This window comes from Idiotropiscis lumnitzeri, chromosome 3 (assembly GCF_059441095.1).
Source record: "Idiotropiscis lumnitzeri isolate Australia: NSW breed Sydney's pygmy pipehorse chromosome 3, RoL_Ilum_1.0, whole genome shotgun sequence".
Taxonomy (NCBI): domain Eukaryota; kingdom Metazoa; phylum Chordata; class Actinopteri; order Syngnathiformes; family Syngnathidae; genus Idiotropiscis; species Idiotropiscis lumnitzeri.
This window is the reverse complement of record NC_142393.1, coordinates 2323266-2349386: the sequence shown is the minus strand read 5'-3', so window position 1 is coordinate 2349386 and position 26121 is coordinate 2323266. Positions and strand designations below refer to the sequence as shown.

Genomic DNA, 26121 nt, shown 5'->3' with positions numbered 1-26121 from the left:
CCTGCTGTCATTTGGCTGAGCGGCCGCCACAAACACGTTAACCTGCACGCCGTCGTCATACCCCCCCCAAGTCCAAATGGCGTCCCCCCCCCGTAGGAGGCCGAGCCTAGTGAGATTGCGGCGGCGGCGGCGGCGGCGCAATCTCAGCTGGAAAACAAAGTAGCGCCAGCATTCACTTCCATCGTCTTTACGAGCCGGCAGAAGAATTAATATTTAAACATTCTAATAACGTGGCTCGCCTCCCATGCACTTTTAAGCAAAGCAACAATATTTTTCACCTGAGGTAACGCCATGATTTGTCTTCCCACCATGCGCAATTTCCAGACAGCCCACCCCCATAACCTGTTTGTGATTTCCACTTTATTTCGCACACAAAACAGAGGGAAATATTCATGGAGATGAATATTGAAATGAATTTTGCCCACATACTGTATGCGCAAGGATGGTCAAGGCTGCGGGAAGCCAGCGCAATCCCTTGAGGTGCATGCGACCTCTCACAAAATTTGGAATGAGAATCGAGTGCACCGTGCGCAAACATCACGTGCTATTTGTTGGAAGTGGATTTTTCGTTTTAAGGCCAACCTGAAAAAGACGCAACCAGTTAGGCTACGCCAATAGCTTGTACAATCTATTAGACACAAATCCAAACTGAGAAATAAGCGCATGCCCTGCATGTTTTTTTTTTTCTTTTTTCACACGCACTCCTTCTATTTGCATACAAGGTGGAGGTAACTGTTTAGTCCCAGCGGGACTGTGTAAACAAATGCTCAGTAAAAGCAGGAAAATGATCCACTTTGAGGAATCCTCGAAGGTGGTGGGCTTGAGCCCTGACACGCTGCATACGCCACACACATATTCAGGTTTATCATTGATCATGAGGACCAGCGGCAGCCAAATTGAAAGACATAAAAGAAATTAAAAAAAAAGAGTTATACACTAAGCCCCGCTGCCTGTTTGTGTTTGCGCGTGTGCAGCAGGTTCATCTTTAATGGAACAAAATTGTGAACACATCTCACCTTGCAACCTACACACAAGCACTCATAAAATATCAAGTCGTAAACTGATTTTATGCCAATGGATGAATGTTTTTTTTTTTTTTCTTGGGAAGATTAAAGTCAACATTAAGGTGTAGCAGCGCCTTTTGTATCAGTAAAGATTGTCTTCCTTTGATACACGGCGTTCCCCGTGGGTGTTCTCCGGGAATTGCCGCGGTGCCGCAGGCCATCAACAGGTTTATTGAAGAGGACGCTTAAAGTGTAGGAAGATGACGACCAAATTACCCTAGCAATGGCCCACTTTTCGCTGAGGCATTTGTGTGCTTTGCTGACATGAGTGCTTGAAATGTGTGATTATTTGTGTCGTGTCGATTTAACCTGCTCGGGTCCTGTCCCCCCCTCCCTTCTCTTCGACGCCCCTCTCCAGGGCAAATCCCGACTCGACAACCAGGAATCACCTTAAATCATATTGATTCCTCCACAAAAAAAAACCGTTTGTCCCACTGCCACCAAGACCCAACCAGAGAATTCCGTCTAGACTGCCGAGCGAGGGGATTTAGCTAGCGGACAGTTGGAGCAGATGACTTTCACCAATTAGATTAAATCCTCAGCTAATTTAAGGCAGCTTGGCGACGCCCCCACTCTTGAGTCATTACCACCACAAGGCAATTATACCCAAAGTGGTCTAACACTGACATCCCTCAACACATCGGTCCAAATAAGTAAAGGTGCAGCGCTGAGCTGTCCGGAACCGACTTTGGGCTTTTCAAGTCAAAAACACGATTAGATGAGAGTTTCCATCCGAGCAACACGCTATAAATAAACGTGCGAAATGCGAGCGGTAGACGGCCGCTCATTTGCATCTGCATTTCAGCACACTCAAAGTAAAAAGCCTCGCGGACTCGGCAACATCTGATTCTGTTGTTGACTCAAGACAACCTGCTCACTGACCGTCACGGCCATCTCGGTGGCAGTGGCGCAGTTGCTCTTTTTCAGACAAGGCCAGGCTGGTCTGGGTTCGTCTGCATGACAATACCTACATCTGTCCGCCGTTTTGTTCTTTGTGTTATTATGGGCTGCCTTTGTGGTGCTGTCGTGGTAACAGGAGGTTAGAGGTAAAGGCGGTGGGTGAGGCGGGTGAGGCGGGGGTGGGGGGGGTCTTGTGACACAGCTTTTGTTGTGCTTCCATATTTGATCCTCTTAGCAGTTTGCCATGCCTCAGCCCCCTTACGACGACCCACCGCCGCCATTCGTCCGACCTTTCAAGCCACAAGTCGCTGTCAAACGCAAAACGATTTGGTTTCCCCACAACATCAAGTTAAGTCGTCGTCGCTTGGCGGCAACTTGTCTTTCCGCTCGCTCGTTTTATAAGCCGTCTTTCTCCCAAATGAGATGGCGACTTTACGGCATCAATTTGCACAGTGCGTTAAAGAAGAGAAAAGTTTATAGCCCCTCCCCCCTGGCGTGCCTCTGGAGGGGCCATTACAGGCTCTTTATTGTTTCAGAGCTGAGGTCATCCTCCTGCTTGGTGCGGGCCAAACAAAGGCCACGGCTTTCATTGCGGGCTCAACTGTGTGAAAGGAAACACGCTCCAATAGTGTTTGATTCTGACAGATAGCGAGCAGGCAGCGCAGCGAGGAAACAGCCGCTGCACCTGACAGCGCCGCATAAGTCACTTTTGCTTTTTTTTTTTCCAAGACGCTCCGTGTCAAACCTTTTTGTGGCCGCCGGCGCTGCCGCCAAGGTGTTGAGTACGTTTGAATCAGGATGTCATTCCTTGTTGACAGCCATCAGAGAGGCAGCCAGGAGAAGGGGGGGTATGAGGGGGGGGGGGTCAAACAGGATTCGAAGCACTTACTTGTTGTATGTCTGACATGACTTTTAGATGTTTACCCACACTGAACTGCGCTCACCAGTAAATAAAAGGCCCATCTTTGGCAGGAGTATTTCAGGCCTTTGTCTCCGTGGCGATGACCTTGGTAATTGCGACAGTAATTACAATAAGTGGCCGTTATATTTCAAGGTGCAGCGACCTTCATTATCCAAATCAATTTGAGTCACCATCAATTTGATAACTGGCTGCATGCGCCGCTGTATGGAAGACACGCGGCTAACGCGGCTGTCGTCCGCCATATAATGGAACGCCGTTACTGAGATTGAGCCAGGCTGCTCTCGGCGCCGGCGCCAATCAATATTAACAGCTCGTAAAAAAAAAAAAAAAAAAAAACTACCGCCAAGGCTTGGCCTACTTAAACAAAGTGCAAGGTATTGAAGGAAGTAGCTGAAGATGCACGTAAAGGGGTCAAAGGTCTGCAACATCTCCTCGACGTGTACCATGAAAAGCATCCATTTGGAAGAATGTATTGAATTGTTTGCAGACACTCGCCGCTCTATGGAGCCTCACAGAGGTCCGCATTCATAGCTTGCCACCTGGAAGCGGTCCTGCCAAGCGGCGACCGCCGAGCGCACTTTCAGCGCCACACGTGCACGGCTGTTGAATTATGCACCTGTGTTGTGTTGCAAGTGTGGCCAGAAAGTTTTGCGGCGAGTCCTGCGTCGTAACCCTCTCAAGGTAGCTAACGCCATTTCTTGAGGCCCAGCGCAAATAAAATCGTCGCCATCAGCGGATTCTGGATGCGGCCGCAACAGATGCTCGGAGGAATATAAGATAAGATTCCCTTTATTAGTCCCACAATGGGGAAATTCGAGGTTCGAACCCAGGCCTCCTGGGGAGACTGGGATCGGAACGCGGCGCCTTAGACCACTCGGCCATATCAGCTGCACCGCTAACTAAGGTCTCGTCGACTTGTGCAGCCCAAAATCTGTTTGTGATCACGTTAAGCCAAATCCTCCCCCGCCTCAATTGTGACGCATCGCCCAGGACAAAACAGCAATTATTGTGTGACCTCATTGCCACGGGTTGGAAAAATGTGTCATTTGCGCATGTTTACAAGTTTGGCACACCTGCAGCTCATCCCTCGCCTTGAAGACGCCAGTCGCTGCCAGCCGCCGCCGTCGCTGGCTGTCACTGAGACGAGCACAGAAAGAAAAGCGGAGAAGCGGGGTGAAGTAGCGAGAGAGAGCGGCGCTCTGTGCGCCATTCTTCCCGAAGCCTCCGACTGGCTTATTGATGCGCGTGTTAAGAATCAGCCTTTTACACGGGCGTACAATAGAGACAACATTACTTCCACAGTCGCCTCATTATTTCCTCGCCGCCTACCTTCTGCCCTACACTGGTTTACGCTCTCCTTGCGTTATTGTTGGGCCATAATGGCGCTGGGGTAGTTCTGCAATTCCCTCATTATTTAGCTTATTAAGGCTGCATCGACTCTATAATCGTGCCGCATTTGGTGTCAAAGGGGGCGACTGTACTGATTTGCCACATTTGAAGGCGAGACGAGACTGCGAGCTCAATCCTCCACGCACGCAGGCAGGCTGAAATTGCTCTGCAAATAAAGGCAGCGCATAAATGCCCCTCGTCGCTGACACACAATGCTCGGTCCGCCCCGAGCAAAGTGCACCTGACAGATAACCCCGCTGATTTGAATGTTTTTATACGGAAAACGTGACCGTGCTGAAGCACAAAAAAAAACAAAAAAACTTGGTAGCAGGCAAGCGTTTGTGACACTGCGAAGTCAGGACAGAATTTATTTGGCAACATACAGATTCGCTCATGGTGGTGAGGGGTTGAAAAATAGAAGAAAAAAAAATTCCGGACTATAAGACGGACTTGAAAAACGATATACAAGCCGCACCAGGTTATAAGCCGCAGTTTTCTATGATGGAAAAAATGTGTTTTTTACTGCATGTACAGAACGATTTTGTACTGGTGGTACATAAACAGATTGTTAAAACAGTGCCTTTTAACACAGCAACAACTTTGCTCATTAAAACAGAACAGACCCAAGAGAAAAAAAAATCGAGATTTATTTTGTGTATTTTCTGAACCATAGAGCGCCCCTAGTGGTGAAAGAAAAATCCACAGAAAAGCTGCACCGATGTATTAGCCGCATGGCTCAAAATCGAGGAAAAAAGTAGTGGCTTATAATCGGGAAAATACGGTAAGATAAGAAACACGGTCATGAGAGTTTTGTAGTCTCAGTGTGAGAAAAGCAGCAAATCCAAAACCAATTTCTTGACTTTTGTTTTTCCTCTTTCCTTCTTCGTTTTTGAACAACAGCCAGCAGATGGCCAGAATATGTTCAGGCCCAGGGCTGACTGTGGCTGCGTCTCGCCATGTGATGTGCAGTCATACATTGGGGGATCATTGGGCAATTAAATGATGCACCTTGCGAGGACGCCAGGCAGGAAGTGGCGGGCTCGCAGGCGCTCAGTAACGAAGGCTTAATGACTATTCATAAGTGATTTTCACTATGCCGATCCACTCGACTGGGAAGCTTTGCCCTGGAGAGTCGGCGCTGTCACTTTCTCTCACCTCAAAAAAGCGCCGCCATCGACGGCGTAGCATGTGAGCGAAAAATTACCCAGAATTCTGCTGGGGGCCCATCTCAGGTCGCATGAAGCGGGGTGGGGGTGGAACGACGTCACATATGTGGCAAGTACGCTGGAATGATAGCGGTGGATACCTTTGTGCACGCCAACAATGCTCAAATTGTTTAGCTGGAGCATGAATTGAAAACATACAAAACAATACAACTTTATTCATATTGCGCAATTTACAACAGCTGGAGCTGAAACAAAGTAAAAAATAAAATATATATATATATATATATATATATATAAATTAGCGGGAAATTCGCTCCCAAATTGAAATACAAACAATAGATACCAGAAGAACTGCAGAACAGCAACAGTCTCATGTTGAGTTGAACGCTAAAGAATAAAAATGTGTTTTCAAACGGGTTTTAAAAGTGGACAGTGAGGGGGCGGGGCTTGCCTATAGGCAAGGACCGGCAACAGAAAAGGCACAATTCCCCCACCTGAGGCTGGCCTTAGTCCTCGGTACCTCCAGCAGCATTCGGCCCGCAGACCTGAGGCAGTGGGCAGGTGCGGAGCGTGGAGGATCTCAGAGAGGTACGCTGGTGCAAAGTCATTTCAAGATTTGAAGACGAACTTTAAAGCGCACTGGGAACCAGTGAAGAGAGGCCAAGATTGGGGTTATGTCATCCGTCTTCTAGTTATCTCCAGTCAAAAGACGAGCAGCAGCATTTTCGAGCAGTTGGTGGCGCTTGAGCGAGGACTGGCTGACTCCAAAGTAAAATGTATTACGATAATCTAGCCGAGATCTAACGAAGGCATGGATTAGTTTCTAAATGTTGCTGGGGAAGAAAGGGCTCCAGTGCCCCGTCGACAGTAAATTGCTTTGGTGTCCGCGGATCTTGTGGTTCTGATCCTCTCGCATGTTTGGATATGACTGTTGACTTGCCAATCTCCATTTCCACTGGCGTTATCTGTCTCTTATCGACAGGCATCGTTCACCTTATCTAAGGTAAATACAATACTGGGCTCATTAGGCTCACGGCTACTTGGCATGCGTGTTTGCTCAGCAATACGAGCGTGTCGGGTCAGCCGTGCACGTATGTGTGTGTTTGTGTGTGAAACCACGCTTCCAGCGCAGCTTTGCGGCGCACTAATTGAATAAAGCACCTGAACCAGCCTTGACTTTTGCCTCCGCCCCTTCCAGCTGAGAGTCACGATTACTTTGTGGCAGCCGGCCAGAAGCGCTATCCCATAATTAATCTGCATCGATTATCTTGTTACGGCGGAATCATTGAGTCAGGTCGTCTCCAGCGCCGTCTCGGTGGGTCAACGCCGGCTTCTCGGGTTCGCTGGACAATGGGCTCACATGTTGAACTGGAGGGGAAAAGTCACAAGAAACAACGGGTTCACTCCGCGGCGCGTCGTAAAGACTTGACGTCTCAGCATAGACGTTTTTCTTCCTTATATGAGTGTGACGAAGAGGCCGCCTTTCCTCCCTTTATGCTTATTGTTGGGAGCTGTCATCACCCTCCAAAATAAAGAGCTGGAATTAGAATCATCGACTGGCGGGATGTCGGGTCAAGAGAAGCGTTCCCACTATGTGGTGAAAAGTTAGACCTCCAATTAAACGGGGAAAGCAGACAGGTGGAATTATTCGACCAAGACTGTGTCAAAGGTGGTGGTGGTTGTTGGTGGGGGAGGCGGTGGGGGGGTCGCCCCCATAGTAAGCGGTTATAATTGAAGTCGCAGCTCATCATTAGCATGGCTATCATTATTATAAAGCTAGCAATATGGCTGATATTTCTGTCCTCAGCCACCGCTGCTCGTCACCGCAGCCAGATCACATCAGTCGCCGCCCGTCCCTCCCTCACCGTACCACGCGCACCACCCCATCATTACGCGGTGGCATCTATCAGATGGCAGCTTAATTAGTGCTGTATAGCACATTAAGAAAGAGGAGTAGCCAAGCTCAAATATTCATAAGGTTGAGTATATTTATGATCTGTGTCATAATCCCTTATTGGAAGACCTCAACATGGCCGCCCCTCCCCCTACTTCCTCTTTGCCCCCCCGTCCCTCGACTCTCCATCATGGAATGTCAGGAAGTGGTGCAATCCTGAGTTGACTTTCCAACAGACGTCCTTGAGCGCCAGATAAGATGTTCGACACCACAAAGTTTTGGTTTCTGGTGTCAAACTCCAACACTGTTTTGTCTCAGCATAGCTTCGGTGGACGTGCACGCACTGGTGCACGGCGCTCGGCTTTATTTTGCTAATTCTCTCTCCTCTCAGAGTAGCGCGACCTATTTTTAGTGGCAAGGGGGCAGCTTTAAGTGGTGCTGGATGGTACTTCACCAGGACCGACCCCTCCCTGTTGCCCCCTCGCCATCATACCTATGCTTCAACAAAAGGCGAGGAGTTATCGGCACCATTGAGGGCTCTTTGCTTTCTCCGCCACTCAGACGTGGCTTTGTCCACTTCTCCTCGGAAGGAACCGGGAGGGTCATGTTTGTTTAAAAGCCAAGAACTCATCCTTAAGAAGCCCTCCCCGCTGCTCCCTAATCTTGTCTGTGGAGTCGAGGGCGAGGTGAGAGCGCCGGGTGAGCCGCCAGTTACTTTGGTGGGCGAGCGCAACGTTGTTTTGTCTGCTGTTGGAGTGGCAAACCGTTGAATATCGTGCACGAGGGCAGCGGATGAAAAGTCCATTTGCCAGCTTCGCTTCTTGCTATTTGATACGTTTGGACTTGATCAGAATAATACGCCAACCGCCCCACATTTGATTAAATTCCGGCAGCCCGCCCACGCCATTGCCGTTGCATATTTATCAATAATGGCCGATTGTTGCAGTTGTGACATATCGGGTTTTCCGATACGTAGGATCAGAAAACGCATCTGCAAATTCTTGGGCAAATTACGGCCCGGGGGCCACATGCGGCCCGTTAAACGTTTTAATCCGGCTCGCCAAACTTGAATAAAATTAAATAAATAAACCTTGTTTACGTTTTATTTTCTAAATACTGTGTTTTTCAAAGACATATGTTGTTGGGATGCTTTTGTTCACTTTCATTTAGAATTAAATGTTTTGTTTTTTTTCTCCGATGAGGCGAGGTTACCAACACACTCCATCCATCTCCTCCTGGTCCGTCCCCTCTGTCAAATTTTAGGATCCATTGTGGCCCGCCAATCAAATACAACAGGCCTTGACCCAGTCGGTTGCTTTTGAGTCTCGTCTTTTTTTAACTTTTGCCTACGAACATCATCCCACCTTCGTTGACCACTTAGAGCACCGCTCCTTCTCACTCCGAGCGGAGCCTGAGCACATCATCAAGTATTTTATTGCATCAGCTGGAAGTGGCTGGGAGCATCATCTGGGACTTGTACCTGAAAGTGTCTCTGTGCGCGTGGCGTCGGTTCCGTTCACCCCGAGGGAACCCAGAGTGTCAGCGGGAAGGTGTGACACGATAAATACAAATACACTGCCTGCAAAATTGTATTCCTGCCCTCCTTTTGAACAAGGCTCCCGTATCCACCCGGGAGCCACCAAGGTGTCGGCTTGCGCGCCGTTCCAGCCCTTCAAGCTGTCAGACACACTCGGGTGCCGCCAAATCCTCTTTTCCCTCTTCCTCTTTGGCCACAAACATATTTATCTTCTTCTCGCCGCCATCAAGGGCGAGCACCAACATCCAGGGCGGCGAGCTCTCCAGGGCCTGTCACTCGACATTTGCCTTTCAGCCATTCAGCCGACACGTTGATGCGCGGCGACGTGCAAAGTGAAAGTCAACCTGGCTGCTCATACGCTCGCGCACACGTGCACGCCGAGGACAAAAGAGCAGCTTTGGTTCGGTTTCATGTGTTGTCACTTTCTTTATCCTCCCGCGAGCCACCTTTACTCCCATTTCATCATCGTTCTCGCTGCACTCGATGTCGGGAGTTGCTTCATTGTGTTGGTCTGCGAGTACGCCAGCCATTTTTCCCAATTCTTAATTCCGCAATTCTCCAGATGCCTCGGCGCTCGTCACATGCGCCGCGGTGGGAAAGCGCGAGCGGCTCGTTAGCTGTTCGAGCTAGCACGCGGGCGTCGTGTCCACCGCAGCGGCGTGTCCTCTAATTGTTTGGAAGAGAGCATCTTCCTGCTCTGTTTGCCGTAATGAGAGATAAGTCGCTTGACGCCGTCAAGCACCTTTCTCATGTGTCGTCCACGCCAACACACACACAAATCTTTGTACAAGCACATGTCCTCCCCCACTCGCACACACTCCGGAATGGGCCTCGGGCCGACTGCATGCACACCGCAGCTCTTATCTCCCGCGCACAGACTCAGCACGACGCCACCGCCGAGCCACCTGATATCCTCTCAGGTCCGACTTCCTCTTTGCCGTCTAAATTGCCGTTAATTGAGCATTGCTAATCGAATAGGACGCTGGCTTTTTTAAGAGAAATTGCCACATTGGTTGGGTGTCCGGCGGTGACGTTGTGACGCGCTACGTATAATGACATTAAGTATGGCCGATGAGGCGTGGGTGGCCCTCTCAGCGACTGCCAGCTCGCCGATTGTGTTGTCTTTGCAAAAAAGCCAGCGCTCACTCAAATGTCTTCACGGGTAATAAGTGTCTGTCAGCGTGTCCGTTCAGCATGTCGACAGACGAGATGCTTACTGTTGCTCAAGATGGTTTCCGAAGAGGTTTCAATTTGACCTTTGTGAGCCTCTTGAGGGGCGGCGCTGGGATGGACACGAGAGGTGAAGCTGTCCTCGGCCTCAGCTGAAGAAGTTGCCCCGGCGACTGAGCTGGATGTGTGAAGTCGCCATGTCGCAAGCGTTCCACATTGCCGTGGTTGAAGTGTGCTTCCTAAAAGGAGGCGGAGCTACAGTGTTGCAACTTGAGGAATCCCAAAAGGAAGCAGCTGTGAGTGCTCGAGGCTTGCTTTCACAGCGTTCTGTTTCTCGGCAGCAAGGTTCCAGTGTCCAAACTTTGACTCCGCTTTATGTTGTCAAGCAGCAAGAATGAAATCTTTCTGTACAATAATCCACCAAAAATCCACCACCCTGATGGTGGCGCTCAGTGAGAATTGGCCAGCATCATAAAAATGGTCTAATTGGGGCCGTTCTGCCTGTCATGTGACGCAGTTGCCTTCTTCAAGGGAGCGAATTAAAAATCGATAATGTTGATGTGAGCTGAAGATGTGACTTTACTGCCGGAGCTAATAGCGAGCTGATTGTGACACTCTGTCACATGATTCACGTCTCCGTCCTTCTAATGGCTCTGTGACACCTCATATTTCGGGTGGAAGCCAATCTTTACCAACGGTCAGGAACGAGGCGCAGCTGTGACGCAGCAGAGAGCACGTCAAGGTGTTAAAGCCTGATTGGCTCCTCTCGTGGGTTCTGTCACACCTGACAACGAAGGAAATGGGCATGTTGGAGCAGGTCATAGAAATAAAAAAGACCCCTTCACGTCAGCCAACCCCTCGATGATCAATTAGTGGCCCGTTACCATGGATACTGAGTCGTTATGCAACAGCTTATTTCAATTTGAACACAGGGAGGGTAGGAGTTTAAAGTCTTGTCAAAGTTCACCTTTGGACGTCTGAGGGAGGCGCTCCTGCGGTCGGGGTCAAGTCAACAACATGAGAATGTTGCTGCGAGATTCTCTGTTTGCACCAACCTGAAACAACAAACAGTGGCAGGGGCAAAATGAGAGGAGGAAGGAAAGGGAAAGTGGTCCCCTGGTGCACCATTTACTTCTCGAGCAGCAAAGGAAGGCCTGGGAACTCTTAAGAGGTTTTTTTTTTTCTTCTGGTCCAGTTGGATTTGCGCTAATTCTGCTAGCATAGTGGACCGTGCTGGCAGGGAAGTACTGTTTGCTTTCTGATGCAGCTTTTCTCTGATGATGAGCAAAAGGAATCTCAAACTGATGCCATCCTCCCCGGTCGGAACTCAGAAGGATTGGATTGCGAAGGCGGCTGTGTTGCCCTCCGTAATGACCCATTTTAAGGTGTTAATCACCATTGGAAGCCCGATCGGCGGGGATGAAAGGGACTGTATCTGGTCTTCAAAAGATGAGTGGGTCTTCACCACGCTGGAAGGGAGGGAGGGACGGGAGGGAGGTCATTTTCCTTCATGCATGTTTCCTTATCAGGTATGCGCTTAAAACAATCCCTCCACTCGCAGCGTTCTGTCCAATGGGACCGAGAGAGAAAAGATAAAACGCGTTCAGCCCAAGTTTCCTGTCTCACCCTGACTCCGATGTTCCTGGACTCACATGCTCCCGGTTTTCTGCCTCAAAAACATTTCCTTAGAGTCAATACACTTTATGATGAGGGTTAAAAGATAAGTGGGAGGATCACAGGTTTGACTTTAACTAATATTGGAAGTTTTCGGTCCCTTTGTGTCAGACGTGTCAAGTCGAGAGCCAAAAAGGTAGAAATGTGACCACAGTTTGGCTTTAGCCACAGATGCGACTACTCAACGTCGTTAAAAACGAGCTCTCAGGCAGCTCGTTTACCTGCTGGTTGAGTTGAAGCACCTGTGGCTTTTTTTGTGTAAAATGTCGCCCTCATCACCAAATGTGGCGTCAGTGTGAGCTCTGGGAGGCTTTGGAGTTTGATATCAACGATAATGACGCGCTGGTCACTGCTGCATTGCCTCCTAAACACAATCGTAACGACAAAGTGAAGTGTTTGTAGTGTTTACGAGCCCACCATCAACTTCTGTTTTTGTGTTTGTGTAATTTGCGGAATCGTGTTCATCTGTACTAACTGAATACATTTTTATCTTTTGTTTAGTTTTTCAACGTTTCACTGTGACCTTTTTAATGCAGCAATAACCTGAATTACAAAAAAACTAAAACTAACACTAACACTTATAATGAAATATAATGAAACTAAAACTAAGCATATCAAAACAATTAAAAAAAAGTAGAAATTCCAAACCGAAATTAGCAATAACACCAAAACATCAAAGGCCATCTCGCAGATTCACCTTTTGCGACCACATTCACCCTGCCAATGGCCTCCACCTTTCTGGTTCCTCTTCCCATTTTGACAAGCAGGTGCGTTTAGTCTATAAATGAAAGCTCAGACCAATTTTTTTTTTTGTGCAATCATAGTTGTTAAAGAACGGATGCAGGCGGGGGGAAACGTTGTTCCTCACGTGCTCTACTAATAATAGTATCCTGAAGACAAAAGATAGGAAATAGCATTTCAGTGTAAGGGGGGGGGGGGCACTGGAAGCCAAGCCATGCTCTTAACAGCATGCTCTTTCATTACTGAATTGTTTCCCCTCTGGAATTATGTATACTCGCCATCCTCTCCTTCAGGGTTTGGAAAAGCATGCTTCCTTGCGCGCGGGAATCCCAGAGATGCTCGCTCCGCATGTGGCAACGGAACTCCAGCGCAACCCCTTTTTTCTTTTTTGTTTACGCAAGCAAACTCCTTTAACGTGGCAGGTAAATTGTTCATTAGGGCCGAGGTACGAGGGACTGAAGAGCGCCAAGAACAAATAAGTCGAAGAATTTGTTTAGCGGTGTAATCTACACGTCAATTAGCTCATTAGCGCCTCGCCGTCACCCGAGTACCTGAGCGCCGCTTTCAACCCGCTGATCAAAAACAGCACGATTGACAGGAACACGGTGAGGCTGAACCCTGGGGTAGCTGCTTGCAGGAGAGAGAAAGAGAGAGAGAGAGAGGGTGCGTTTGTTTTGCAGCACATCACACCAGTGCAGCTGCTCAATTATGTAAGCGCTCATCTGAGCAAGCAGGGACTTTCTCAGACGGTGACACCAGACTGTCACGTACGATAACAATGAGTACATAAGCACAAAGGGCACCTCGCAAAGGGTTAAAGCATCCAATGTGGCAACTGTTCTCGCCGTTTGCGCATGTTGTAGCAAAGTGCGATGTTCAGGTCTGATGTGATCAAACCGGAGCACGTGTTTGAGGTCACAACCTGAAAGACGCCGGCTGTCCTATTAAGGTGGACTCAAAGCGCCCCTGGTGTCCCACCCCCCCGCGTCACGCCACAGTGTCATTAAAAGTGTGCTTTTGGCCCTCCTGCAGCTACAAAGGAAAGACAGGTGCATGATTGGGAAAAAAGGGAAAGAAAAAGCTGCGCTTGCTTCCTCCCACTCACACATGGTAGGCTCAGGGGCCCGGGCCTTGGCGCCGCTTCTCCATGCCGTTCACCGAGATGGCGAGAGAGGTTAAGTCGTGTCACGTTGCCGTCGGCCTGCACCTGGCGCACCTTGCCGCTAGCGAGCACACACAGTCGAGTTATTAAAGCAGCAAATTTCAGAAAAAAATCAATCTAGTTTGCATTGTTAAAAAAAAAAAAAAATACAAATCCCCTCCAGATGATTTGTAACCGTGGATATCCACGGTTAGCCAGAAACAACGTCGGTCGCTATCAAGCATTTTCTGTGGCTAAAATTGAGCTATTGCTAAACATTCATGTCTAGTTGCTGGACAGCTAATTTGGAGGTTGGTTAAGAAGGGCCAGACCACCAAACGTGTGTGTGCGTGCTCGCGTGTGTGTGTGAGTAACAGATGTGATTTTACTCTCTCATTAGCATGTGAATGAGGCCCTGGGCGGCCAGTTTGGCTCAGTCAATCTAGAGAGGAAACAGAAGATCCCCCCCTACCCTCATGTGGCCCCTCACCTGGAAACCTGCCCCCCCCCTCCCTCAACTCCCCCCAACTGGTTGATTCGATCTGATCTTTAGTCCATCTGAGGTCCCTAAGTGACTTCCTGTCCTCCGTCACACACACTCACACACATGCAAGCAGTGCACTGATTAACCGGGTAACTAGTAGGTTCATGTTTTTTTTTTTTTGTTTTGTTTTGTTTTGTTTTTTTTGTTTTTTTTTATTTTTTTTTACACGTCACTGTCATCCGCCGAACGTTTTCTGTTCTCTCACTCACCTCAAAACAACAGGTTGTGTGAACGCTGTTTTTAGCACTCAGGTTGTATTTATGCGGGGATAAGCGGTGGCCTTGTGTTGTCAGCGAGGAATGCAGCCTTGGTCCGATCAAACCAGAGCAACAGTTTTGGTGTCTAAGTAAAAAAAAAAAAAGTCGAAATAAGCTTGCACATATTAATGGTTTTCCCTCTCAGCGAGAATCCAACCCGTAAACTTGGCATGGTTCATGCCTTGCTCGAACTCAAATGAGATTTTGATGCATGGCTTCGGTACAAACAACGGAAGCTTCCAGCTTGCATTTGCGGGACGTTGGCATCATCCAAAGATGAACTTAAAGCCACCATTAATTCTTCCAAAATGGATGCGTCATATGTGTGAGAAACTTCATTTGTTTGTGTCTTATTTTGCGCGCTACGGCTGGAGGAACAGCGCATCAAACGCTGCTCGGAGCCTGTAATTACTGTCCAGGTTCTGCTCATGGAAAAAAAAAATGTACAGTAATCGGTCCTGGCAGTGCAATACGTTACCGCAGCTTTATAATTAATTTTACAAGAAGCCCAATATATTTATAATATCAGATTGCCGCAACATCATATATAGATTTATTAAAGCTTCTAATCAGTCTTGGCAAAAATTAATTTCACAATGATTGCCTGGGTGTGTATTTGCATATACTTGCATCTTATTTGTTTTGGGAGATTATTTTCTATAAAAAGCCGGCACTGCGATTGTTAGATTTCGTTAATGTTTTTTTTTTTTTAAATAAAATAAACAAACCAGTGTCTTGATCAGAACATTTGGGTCAGAAACACAATTTAATGAAATCTGGAAAAAGGAATATAATAAAATACAAGAAATACTTCTCATGTTGCACACCGCTGCAAACGAAAATCACGATGATCCGTAAATTGTTAAATTAAAATTCATTGCCAATGATTCTTAGAAGGACCTTCAAAAAAAGCCAACATGGACAGTGATTTTCCTTTTTATGTCTCTGGATGGAAGTTCCTTGGGATTCTTCCCTTTTGTCATTGGCTCATTGCTCCCCTCCCTAGAAAATACACAAAATGACACACTCACACTTATGTACATGCACGCACACACTCTCATGTCCCCTCTCCTCCGCGCACACTCGCACACTGGCGCGTCGTAGCAATCGGCGCGCAGATAAGCATGATTCATAAACACTGAGTTGAAGCAGATGCGTTATCAGGGTGGCTCAAAGTGCTGCAAGGCTACACCACCTCTCTTGGGGCGCACACACACATACAGGTTTTTCACTCAACATGAGAACAGGGCGGCGGCTATCAATTTGGCACCCCCTCAACCAGGTCAGCAGATTCCGCCGCCCCGGCGTGTGTTTTCACAAGCGTTGTCCATCCAGAAAGCTGCCCTTCGTGCCGCCATGTCGGGTCTGAGGTGTATGTATCTTTCAGCATACGTCAACATTATACACTTTCAAACTTATGCATTTTTTTTTGGTTTGTTTATTTTTTTTGCTGTTGTCACCATGACGTCATTGCAGTGTGCAATGTGCGTTTGACTTTCTGTGACCACAATGCACATGTTGTACTGTTGATGCGTACGTGAATAAATAGGGCTTTTATTGTAGCGAGGAAGAAAAAAAATGCCACTTGCTTCCTTTGATGTGAATCTGCCGTTTCCAGCTTGTTGTTTTCTTGTTTTTCTTGTGTGTACATTTGGTTAGTTACAGTAATTACGGGCCAATAAGGCGGCGAGGCGAAGGTAGACGGGGGCTGTTTTTTCTTGGCCTCCCTGACGAACATCTGCTGAGAGATTTGCATATTAATTAACCCACATTAACTCTAATTATTCTGGGAAATTATCAAATAAATTAAATTTTCTAATTTGAACCCCCTCGTGTTGTTGCTTGATGCATGTAATAGTACAGTCAGGAGGTGAAGTGGATCTTACCTGAGCAGGACGAAAAATGTTTGCCAGCCTCACGACTACCCCCACAACCCCCCCTCCCCTTTTCCTCCTCCTCCTCTCCGCAGGCCTCGGGGTCCTGAGGGCAGCCAGGGAAGCTTTTGTGTCTCCTTTTTTTTTTTTTTTTTATTCTTTTCCTTGTGTGACCAGCAGGACGAGGAGGCGGGGCTGGAAATGGGTTGGGGGACATTTGTTTGAGGCGGGAACATCCATGAAGTGAGGGAGGAGGAAAGGGGTTCATGTGTGGTGCTGGGGGGTGGGGAGGGGGTGTCAGTAGGCGTGCGGTGTTGTGGAGGTTTGGGGGGGTTGTCTTTCGACACGAAGAGGGGGTGATTGTAGTTATGGAAGGCGGGTCACAGATGGTTGGTTGATGTAAAGGTGGTACCACTGAGCTGTTGCGCAAACCTTGGTCCTAACACCACCCCATAAACAAGTGAAACATATACACACACCACCTCCCTAAACACCCCCCCCCCGCCTGTTGCTTGGCACATTAATGGAACGTTAATGGAATTAGTCACTGGTGCCTTTTTTTGGGACCAGTGTGAACATCCAGAAAGTTATTTTATGTTAATGTTGTTTTGCTTGTGGATGGGCTCAGCCACATCACGAAGAAATGCTGAAACAAAACATTGCAATGAGTTTGTTTTTTTTGCCGCTTTTATCTCAAAGTTGTATTAAGTTTCTAAATTGAATTGACTCCACTTTAGAGCGACGCTCCTTCCCGTCTCTTTATGAACACTTTCTGTCACACGCACACACACACACATGCGCGCACGCACACACTCCCAGGTTGCACTTACACTCGGCTGAGTTTTCACCATTCATTGCACGCCACCGCCCCACCTCCTCGTTCCTCCCTTTACTCTCGCTGTCTCCTTTCAGGGTCTTTGTTTGCCCGCGACCTCCCTCCTTTCACCGACTTGGCCCCCTTGCGGCCCCCGTGCTCTGTCGTGCCCTCATTCCCAGACCAGATAACGCCAAACATCCAAACACTCACTTTTGTCGGCGACTTGACAATTCCCTTTTCTCTAAATTGTAATCGGAGAAAGTTTGCCGGCGTGCTTCTTTATCTGGTGTTTGCCTCTTGCCAGGTTGCAGTGTCTCTCTCTCTCTCTCGCCTCTTTTTTTTGTTGTTTTTTTTTACTGTATTTGCTTTATAGCACAGCCGAGTGAGGAGTAGCCAAGGAGCTGTGGCAGACAAAAGGTCATCGCAAAAATCCACTTCTGCCAGTCGTAGCCACGAGGCAGCGACCTCGCATCCACCTTGGTGCCCTCCCCCACACACCAGGACTGACTAATGCCACGCTAACCCCCCCACAAACCCCCCACATCTCGCTCTTAGCTATCCAGGTGATCCGCTTGGCTCACATTCATGAGACAGCCAGCGAGCGCGAGCAGTTACGGTCCAATAGGGAGAATGTCCGGGCTCATTATCGGCGTAGGAGGCCAAGTGTGTCACCCGAAGCTAAGCCTCGACACTCGGCTAAAGAGTCAGCCGGGGTTAGCATTACAGCGTGGGTGTTAGTCATTCCACCTCGCGGCCATCACCTCTTACCACCGCCCCATGAGAAGGAAGAGCGCTCTCTCTCTCTCTCTCTCGCTCTCTCCGGCTGGCTCCAGAGCAGGAAATGCAGTCTCCTTGCGGCACTTAACGGCACCTTGGGATGCTTAAATGAATGTGATTATCATCGTTAGCGCTGCAGAGTGCAGGTGCAACACCTCTGAACTCGGACGCCCGGGAGGAAAGCGCTCACCTGACCGTGAAGCTTGCTGATCTTTTGGCTTTCATAAAAAAAAAAAAAAAGTTGCGTTCTGACTCTTCAACATTCCACACGTGATTCTGTTTTTTTTTATTCAGTCCAAAGAATACTTGCGGATTTTGGCCAGTGACAGACTTTTGAATGTTACAATCTTCCCGTTCAAATCGGGCGGTGCTTTTGTTGAAAAAGAGGTATTTGACGCCTTTTCTTCTTCTGCTTTATAAGTCTTTATTGAAGAAATGAGAAAAATGAAAGAAACTGTCACCGTCCCCGCCCTAATCAATAGCGCGGCGGCACTCCACTTACGAGAGAGTCGCTAATGGCGGCCTTGTCAGATATACCAACCTCAAAGGCAACAGTTACACGTCAACGGAACGAGTGGCACGGCGATGCAGGTAACACTTTATGCGGCCAACGTGGTGTTTTGACACCAAAGGTAAAATGAGCGGGCGGAGAAGTAAACATCATTGTCTTCCGCGCTCGCCTGCGCCACAAAAGCGCGATGAAGAGGGTGACAAAATGACGGCCTGCGAAATGGTTGGTAGGTTAGAATTACTTTGTTGCCGAGCACAATGGCGGTGGATGAGCGACTCGTCAGCGGTGGCACCTTAACAAAGGCGTCTTTCTGCACGTTAGTGGCGCATGTCGTGCCTTGACAAGCTCCCTTGACGCCAACAGACAGCTGACGCTCGGGGAAGATGGCACTGGCTGCAGTTTCGCAAGACAGTTGGCCGCCCCCGTGCAGCAGCAGACACAAAGTGGTGACAGAATTAAATGAAAGCGCCACTTTTCTTCTCCGCGGTGAAAGTTTGTTGTGCGGAAGGTGGGCGGGGCCCCACCTTCCTCACGTGGGAGTAGAAGTCAGTCGAGCAACAAAGAGATGCTCCCTCGTTGCTTTCGGTGGCGCACAATAGGCCCTTCACAACCTTTCCAACCTCTCCGCCGCCCTTCGATATTGTCATTCACAGGCTGTCATTGAATCTGCATCGCAAGATTCGGTCCGCCGCGGCAAGCCGATCGAGACTTTTGTTCTCCGCAACAAATCTCCTCGAGATGTTGAATTCCATTTGAAACTGTCGAATTCAGCGATTATAAAAGTGTTGTTTTGCAGCGGTGTGCGGCCAAGGCTCAGTATCAACTATGCCAAGGTAGATTTGGACCACCCAGGAGAACCCTGAACAACCCCCCACCCCACCCCACGGCACCAATCCCCCGCAACTCGCCCCCCCCCACCCCCCCTAGCAGGTCACCATTGCCCTTTTTGTCATCACAAGCAGCATTACTGAGTCTGAACTTGCCTAAACCCTTGTGATCACACCTCTTGAAAGGGTTTTGTTTCCTCCACCGATTGGTATTCGAAGCAGGTCACCGCAATCCCAGACGCCCGCACCCCCGACCCCGCCTCAAAGCCCCGTTTTCATTTTAATTTGCACCTGTTGTGCAGTTGTTCGATGTAGGCAAGTGTGGACCAGCCAGTCATACGTGCCTGGAGGGGGCTGTGGGAGGTTTAGCCTTTCATATGTAGAACGTGAACACAAGTGTCATGCACGGACTTCACCGTGGGAAGCGCCGGCCTCTTATAGATTTATTAAAGCCTTCAAAATGGGAGAAATCCAACGCAACATGGTGCCTCTTCGTGAGGGAATCAGACCCCTCCCTGAACGTTGCGGTGGGACACCCCAGCTTGTCCATCTTTACCGTCACCTGCCGGTGGTGGTGACTGATTTTCCAAGAATGGCCTTTTTTTGAGTGAGTTTCAGAAACTAGAAAGTGAAAATTAAGAATCTGCAAACTTTTTTTTTTTTTTTTTGCAGCATTGTTTGTTTGTGCTTCATACAGAATTAAACTGGCCTGGATGAAAAATTATGTCACCTTAACTCATTCCCAACCAGCCGAGTAAATAAAATGGATCTTTGACGTCTTTAGCCGTCAATGGCAGTTAAAGGAGATTTTAGATTCAGAGAAATTCAGTAAGATTTAAAAATCTCAGGTTATCGAAGGCCAAATTGGATTAGTGATAGTTGTGCAACGAAATTCAAAGTTAAGAGTTTTCTCTTGGCCAATTTGAATAAATCATTATTTTTGCCAGCCAAAAAAATAACTTCACCTTGTTTTCACCTGTTAGTCATCATTGAGTTTTGTCCCTTATTTATTTATTTTTTTTACGCAGGGGTGCCAAAAATTTAGTTGTGTGTGCGTGTATGTGTGTGTGTGTGTTCTTTCGAGAAGTCTTGAGCCTTGAGGCCTGTCGCGTCCCGGCGTTTTTTCATGTTAGGAAACATTTGTATTTATGCTCATGGCCGGCCGCATGCAAGCAGTAATCGGGGCGAGCGTACGATTTGGTTGCGCCGCTCGTGCTATGTTAAGCATCTGAAATGTGACAGCGACGCTGGGGCGCAGAGCCGCCGTGAAAGGTGCAGCACGCTGGCATGTGAGGCATGTGAGCGGGACTTGAAATTAGCGGCTATTTTGGCCCACATCACGCTGGCAGCTGTCTGCCCGTCGCTGCGGTTCACTCGCAGATTCCAGTGCTGTAATTGGGGCGGTACCCGTGCCTTGGGCCAAACGGCGATGCGGGACCTTTATAGCATCCAAAAGATGTTGAAATCCATGTAGAACGTCGTGGCTCCGCCCACTCATCCAAATGTCTTCTCTTCCACAGCTCTCAACTACGAGAATGTGGTGGAGACCAGCTCGGAGACAGAGGAGGACGACAAGCTGCAGGTGTCCGAGGAAGACCCGCTGATCAACGGCACCGGTAGCCCGGCCAGCCTGGTCAACGCGGACGCCTCACCGTGCGCCGAGAGCCACGGGCTGCCCACCAAAGAGGAGGAGGACGACGAGATGAGGGACAGCGGAGTGGAGCACATCTGGCCCGACAGCGACATGCTGAGCGCATCAGTGGATGGTACCGGTGAGTCCTCGTCTCATTGGTTGAGAGCCCAGGGGGGGGGGGCTACAAAAGCAGACATCACACTTGGCTCCTAAAGTCATTTTGCTGCTTTTTTCTTTTTTTTTAATTAAAATTTTGACACCTGACACCAGTTTAGGACTCCAGCTGAATTTGCTTTGCTTTGAGCCGCCAGATGTGCGGAGTTCAGGTGAACTGTTCTTTACTCAATTCCCTTAATCTGACTGGCAGATTCTTTATGTGCACATGCTGCCGCTTGTGGTATCATCTTATACGGTAAGCCCCTCCCATCTGGTGCTCGTGTAGACTTAAACAAATGCAGCCAAGCGTGCAGCAAACAAGGCTGCAGCCGGGTCTGATGGCGAGGCCTCCGTGGCACTCGAAATCAAGTGGGGCGAAGACAACGAGAGTTTTGATGTTCATGGAGGACTGACAAAGAAACGCAATTTCCACGTCATTCCGAACCTCACTCGCCATTTTGTCGCCGGTGTCAAATTCAAGGTTCGGGGGCCAATAACTGGCCCACCGCATCAATTTCTGTGGCCCATGAAAGCAAATATGATGTGTTATAGTCACGTTTCTCATTTTTCATTTGGACTGTACCGAAATTGAAATGTTTCTCGACTTTTTAAGTGAGATCACGAGCAATTTTCAAGCTTTTACCAAATCCCATTTCCACATAAATGAGGAGGGACGTATAATCTAGAAGCTTTCACAGTCATTACGGCACGCTGAAGGAAACCATAACGACAACGTGGCCTGTGACAAAAATTAGTTGGATCTAACCCTCGTGGCTCCTCCCAGGTGACCCCGCCCCCCCCCCCAAAACTTGACTTATGCTCTTTTGTCGAACGGCGCTGATTGCCGGGGCGCCAGTCACGGATGCTTGAAAGATAAATACTTTTAATTAGGGGGCAGGGTAAAACCATTAAAGGAAGCCAGACTGCTGAAAAAAAAAGTCATTAGCAATCTTAAATGAAATTTTTATTTTTATGATAGCCATTTACATGTATAATAAGAGTCAATGATTCTTGGAAGCGAGTGACAGGAACAGAGTGCGGCGAGAAGTCATGTAAGACAGCTCCGTTTTAAATGAGCTTGGCTTTGCTATTCATTTCTGCTAATGAACTAGCCATGCACGGCGCCCAAGAACCCAGGAAACGTTCAGCGGGCTTATATTTTAATACTGGAGGTGGGGAGGTGGCACATTTATTAGGGGAGGGAAAAAAGCCGAAATAACAGTTCATATCCTTCAGGGAGAGACGCAAGAAGACAGTCGGGTAAATAAATCAAGATAAAGGATAAACAAGCTGTCGTTGCATACGGTAATTGTTTATTTGATAAAGACCCGCGGTGCCATAATGTCTGTAAATCAGCCATGTTGCAATTCCCACATAATCTGCTTCTGCCGTGATAAAGTGTCTGACATATTTGGGAGAGCAAGTCAAGTTCATTAGAGTCGCTTTCCCAATCTTGCGGCTGCTGTGTTTCCCAGCCTACTCTTACTTTGCCGGTGCCTGAGTGTCTGCGCAGATACCTCAACACATAACTGAGTCCTGAGATAAGCTAGCGCCCCCCCCCACACACACACACATCACTGTCCTGCTGATTTGGAGCCCTATCAGACGCTTCAAACTGGGCCTGCAAGTCTTTGGAAGGCGGAGTGGTGGAGACTTTGGCCTCACAGAAATCGTGCTTCAAAAATCACATTTGGCGTTTTGAATGTACTTTGACGGTGACTTGATGCAAGACATGAAGCGCCCGTGATTCAAGAAGACAATTTGAGCCTTATATCTGGCCTTGTCCTTGACATTCCTCCATCCCACAGTGTGGCTGGATGCAGTCGTCTGGAAAGCATGACATCATCGTCACTGACAGACATTTGCGCATAAATCACCTGCGCTCCAGTTAGCAACGTAACACAACGCCATATTTTCATCGCCACTGGACATGTAATTGCCGACATTTCTTGTATTGTCGAAGAGAAGCATTTTGTCCTCCCAATTTTTAGACCTGGTGCTCCATGGTGAAAGAAGGCATAAAAAAAAAAAATTATGAATTTCTACGAATCAGTTTTTGCATTAAAAGTGTCTCCAAAATCAAAACGCAGAGCGCCCATTAAAATCGAAATGTTTTCATAACAAACAGCGTCAGTGCCGCGTGACGGTGTGCGCTGTAGTCTTGGTCGACTGTGATTTAACGCTGACGCAACACACCTCTGGCTACCCCGTGACCCAAAGCCGCACATTTTTTTGTGGCCCACACGCGTCTCTTGTGACAGCTTTTATGCCATGTAAAAGTGTTGGCTGCCATGTCAGGACATAAACACTCACTTTCCTGCGAGAACTCGCCTCCTTCCCTCGCTCACCGCACTGACACATTGCCCAGTGCCAGAGGTGGACCAGCCTCCCGCTGCAAGCCCTGCATGGTCTCGCCTTCAGACCGCAGATAACACATGTTTTCCAAGGTAAACACTAACAGGGCAGAGAGGAGGACCAGTAAATCCCACTGGTCATCCCCTTGCGTCAGGGCAAAAGAATGCAGCCAAATTTGATTAGCCAAAGCAAACACGGCCTGTGAGGACACGCACATGTGCTGAAATCCGAGCTGTGTGGGTATATTTCAATCTGTTACTCATGATTTATGCCACTAAAAAGCCGTTTATTCTCAAGCTGCGGTTCTGATGTCGCTTGGCAGACATGCAATCAAAAAAAGGAGAAGAAAAAAAAAATCCCTCCAGACGCCAGAGAGTGGGGGTGTTCACAGCCTACACTGCCATCAAGTCCATTGTCAGCTAAAAATACAAAAAGTCATTTTTCGCTTCTGGCTTTTGTGCAGGAAACATTAGGAACGGCGCAACTTCTGGCTCCGCCTTCTTCCTGTGGCTTGCCGAGTGACATCAGATGGTGTCTCCCAGTAAAACGAAGGCACGAAACACGGCTTCCGTGTTCTTGCAACTAAGTCGATTTAATTATGAGCAGAAAAATCAATAAGGAGTGCAGACTCTGTTTACGAGCTTGTGTTGACTTTACAAGCACCTCACCTGTGCCAGCGCCACATTGGTTGTCTGCGGCGCCATTAACCTCATTGACTCGAACAATCGGTAATCTTTAAAAAACGTCGCTCCACGTAGTAAGGGATCAAACGACGCAAACATGGCAACGCAACTCTTAATTTGCGGTGCGAGGGGGGGGTGTTATTTTCCGTGTGTGCGCTGCGCACCGCGGCGCGGCGCGAAACAGCTTTGGATGAAATTGTTCACATGCGATAAAGGAGGCATAACGTGCGCGTGCAGGAGTGCGTTGGCATCACAGCCGGGGCGTAATGAGCTCCAGCCGGATGCTGGCTCAAGCTCAACAATTGCTCAGGTGGATGTTGTGCTTCATCGCAGCTTGTTCTCATTCACGTTAAAGGTAAATAAATCACCGTCTGCTCCGCATGATAGTTTTCGCTGAGCATTGAAAGCAAAGCGCTGATGCGCTAACTTGCACAGCAGCGCCTTGATTTGTCCCGCAGCTTTTTCGTCTCATCTTTTGTTGCCTTGCACTCACTCCGCCCCCCTTTTGTCCATTTCCTCCACAATCCCCGCCCCTTTTGCGTCGCTCTTCTGTGCAGATGAAATAAAAGATTTCGACACTTTGGGACCGGATGCCACTTTGCAAATATCTGGAAATGGGACAGGTGAGTCAATTTGTTGCTTTTTTTTTTTTGCATCCGTGTAGAATGTAATTGTCAGACACAACATCCTTTAGTTTACCGTATATAATAAATTGGAGGGAGATGGGCCAATGTTTTTATGCTTTGGAGAAAAGATGACAAGCGTTTGTCATTGTGACGGAGTCTCCGTAATTTCCTCCTGGGCTGGGTTAAAATGTATCACATTTATCATTTTCACAAATAACGAGCCCATTTAATTCCCGCAATTTGCTCAGAAGGACAAGTCTAATGAACACCGTAAATGATGCAATCGTGGCCGCTAAAAGGCATTCATTGGCCCCGATGACATTTGCTGTTTTTTTTTTGCTCCTGATAACCAAATATTTGCTACCTTGACCTTTTACAAATTGGCCAGTGAAGTTGTCACCAATGGCGCTTTAATGCTCACCTTGACTCGCCATCCAAAAGGCTTGTTAACCACAATCGATCCGATGTGAGATGTCACTCACATGACGACTAATGAGGCTCGCCAATTTTCTTTTTTTTTTAGCGAGGGTGGCCATCTTGGCACCACAAGTCACCGCTGTAATTTTGGTTTGGCTCCAACCAACAAAGCCACAATCCACCAGTCCGCCGATCTTGAAACGTGACATTCGTGCTCTGCTACTGATGTATTCACGAATGTACGCAATCACCTGCGTTTTGGCAGTCAAGAATGAATTAACTCGATCATGCTTATTCTGTGATTTCAAGTTGGATTATTTTACGATTCTTATTTTAGCAGCGCAGCACGACACGCCTAGCCCATAATTTAGGCGTATTCCCACAGAAGCTTTCACCTCACACTCTGAGGAAGATATTCCCAAAATCTTTGCGCAGGGCATCTCTCAGGGAAAAAAAAAAGGGAATCACATGTATCTTCGTTTGTTATCCCTTTCTCTCCTTTAGTCAAAAGCGTCAATTGCACTTCAGAGTTTGAGGACTTTTTTACCAAGAGGAAGCTGGGCGACAGCGACAGCCACGTGGTGAGCATCGCGGAGTACCTCCAGCGAGGCGATACCGCCATCATCTACCCAGAAGCCCCGGAGGAGCTGTCCCGACTTGGGACGCCGGAGGCAGCAGGTCCAGAGGAAAACGGTACGGAATGTTGAAACTTGATTTAGTCGACCATGTTTTCGACTCGATTGTGGACATTTTTGCATTAAGTTTTCAGCTAACACCAGTTTAGTTAATCCATACATCCATTTATTCATTAATATCCATTTATCCTCATTTTTTGAAGCCTTCGAATTCCAATTTATTATTTATTCTTTATTTATTTATGCTATAAAAAATAAAAATTATATATATATGTATATGTATATATATATGTATGTATATATATGTGTATATATATATATGTGTATGTGTGTATGTATGTATGTATGTCTAAATTAAATATAATTAAATTAGAATATTGCAATTAATTACACCTTTCACCCAAAATTGAT

The 26121-nt window shown here is 47.8% G+C and overlaps 1 protein-coding gene across 2 annotated transcripts in view; it reads left to right on the top strand.

Moving 5' to 3' along the window:
- The window catches only part of zeb2b (zinc finger E-box binding homeobox 2b), a 56180-nt gene that overhangs the window by 18484 nt on the left and 11575 nt on the right, over nt 1-26121 (top strand). For both annotated transcript variants that reach the window (XM_088289657.1, XM_088289656.1), the window contains exons 3-5: nt 20726-20977; nt 24590-24655; nt 25580-25768. In XM_088289657.1, the coding sequence (XP_088145783.1) occupies nt 20726-20977; nt 24590-24655; nt 25580-25768 (507 nt within the window). The remainder of the gene's footprint in view (nt 1-20725; nt 20978-24589; nt 24656-25579; nt 25769-26121) is intronic.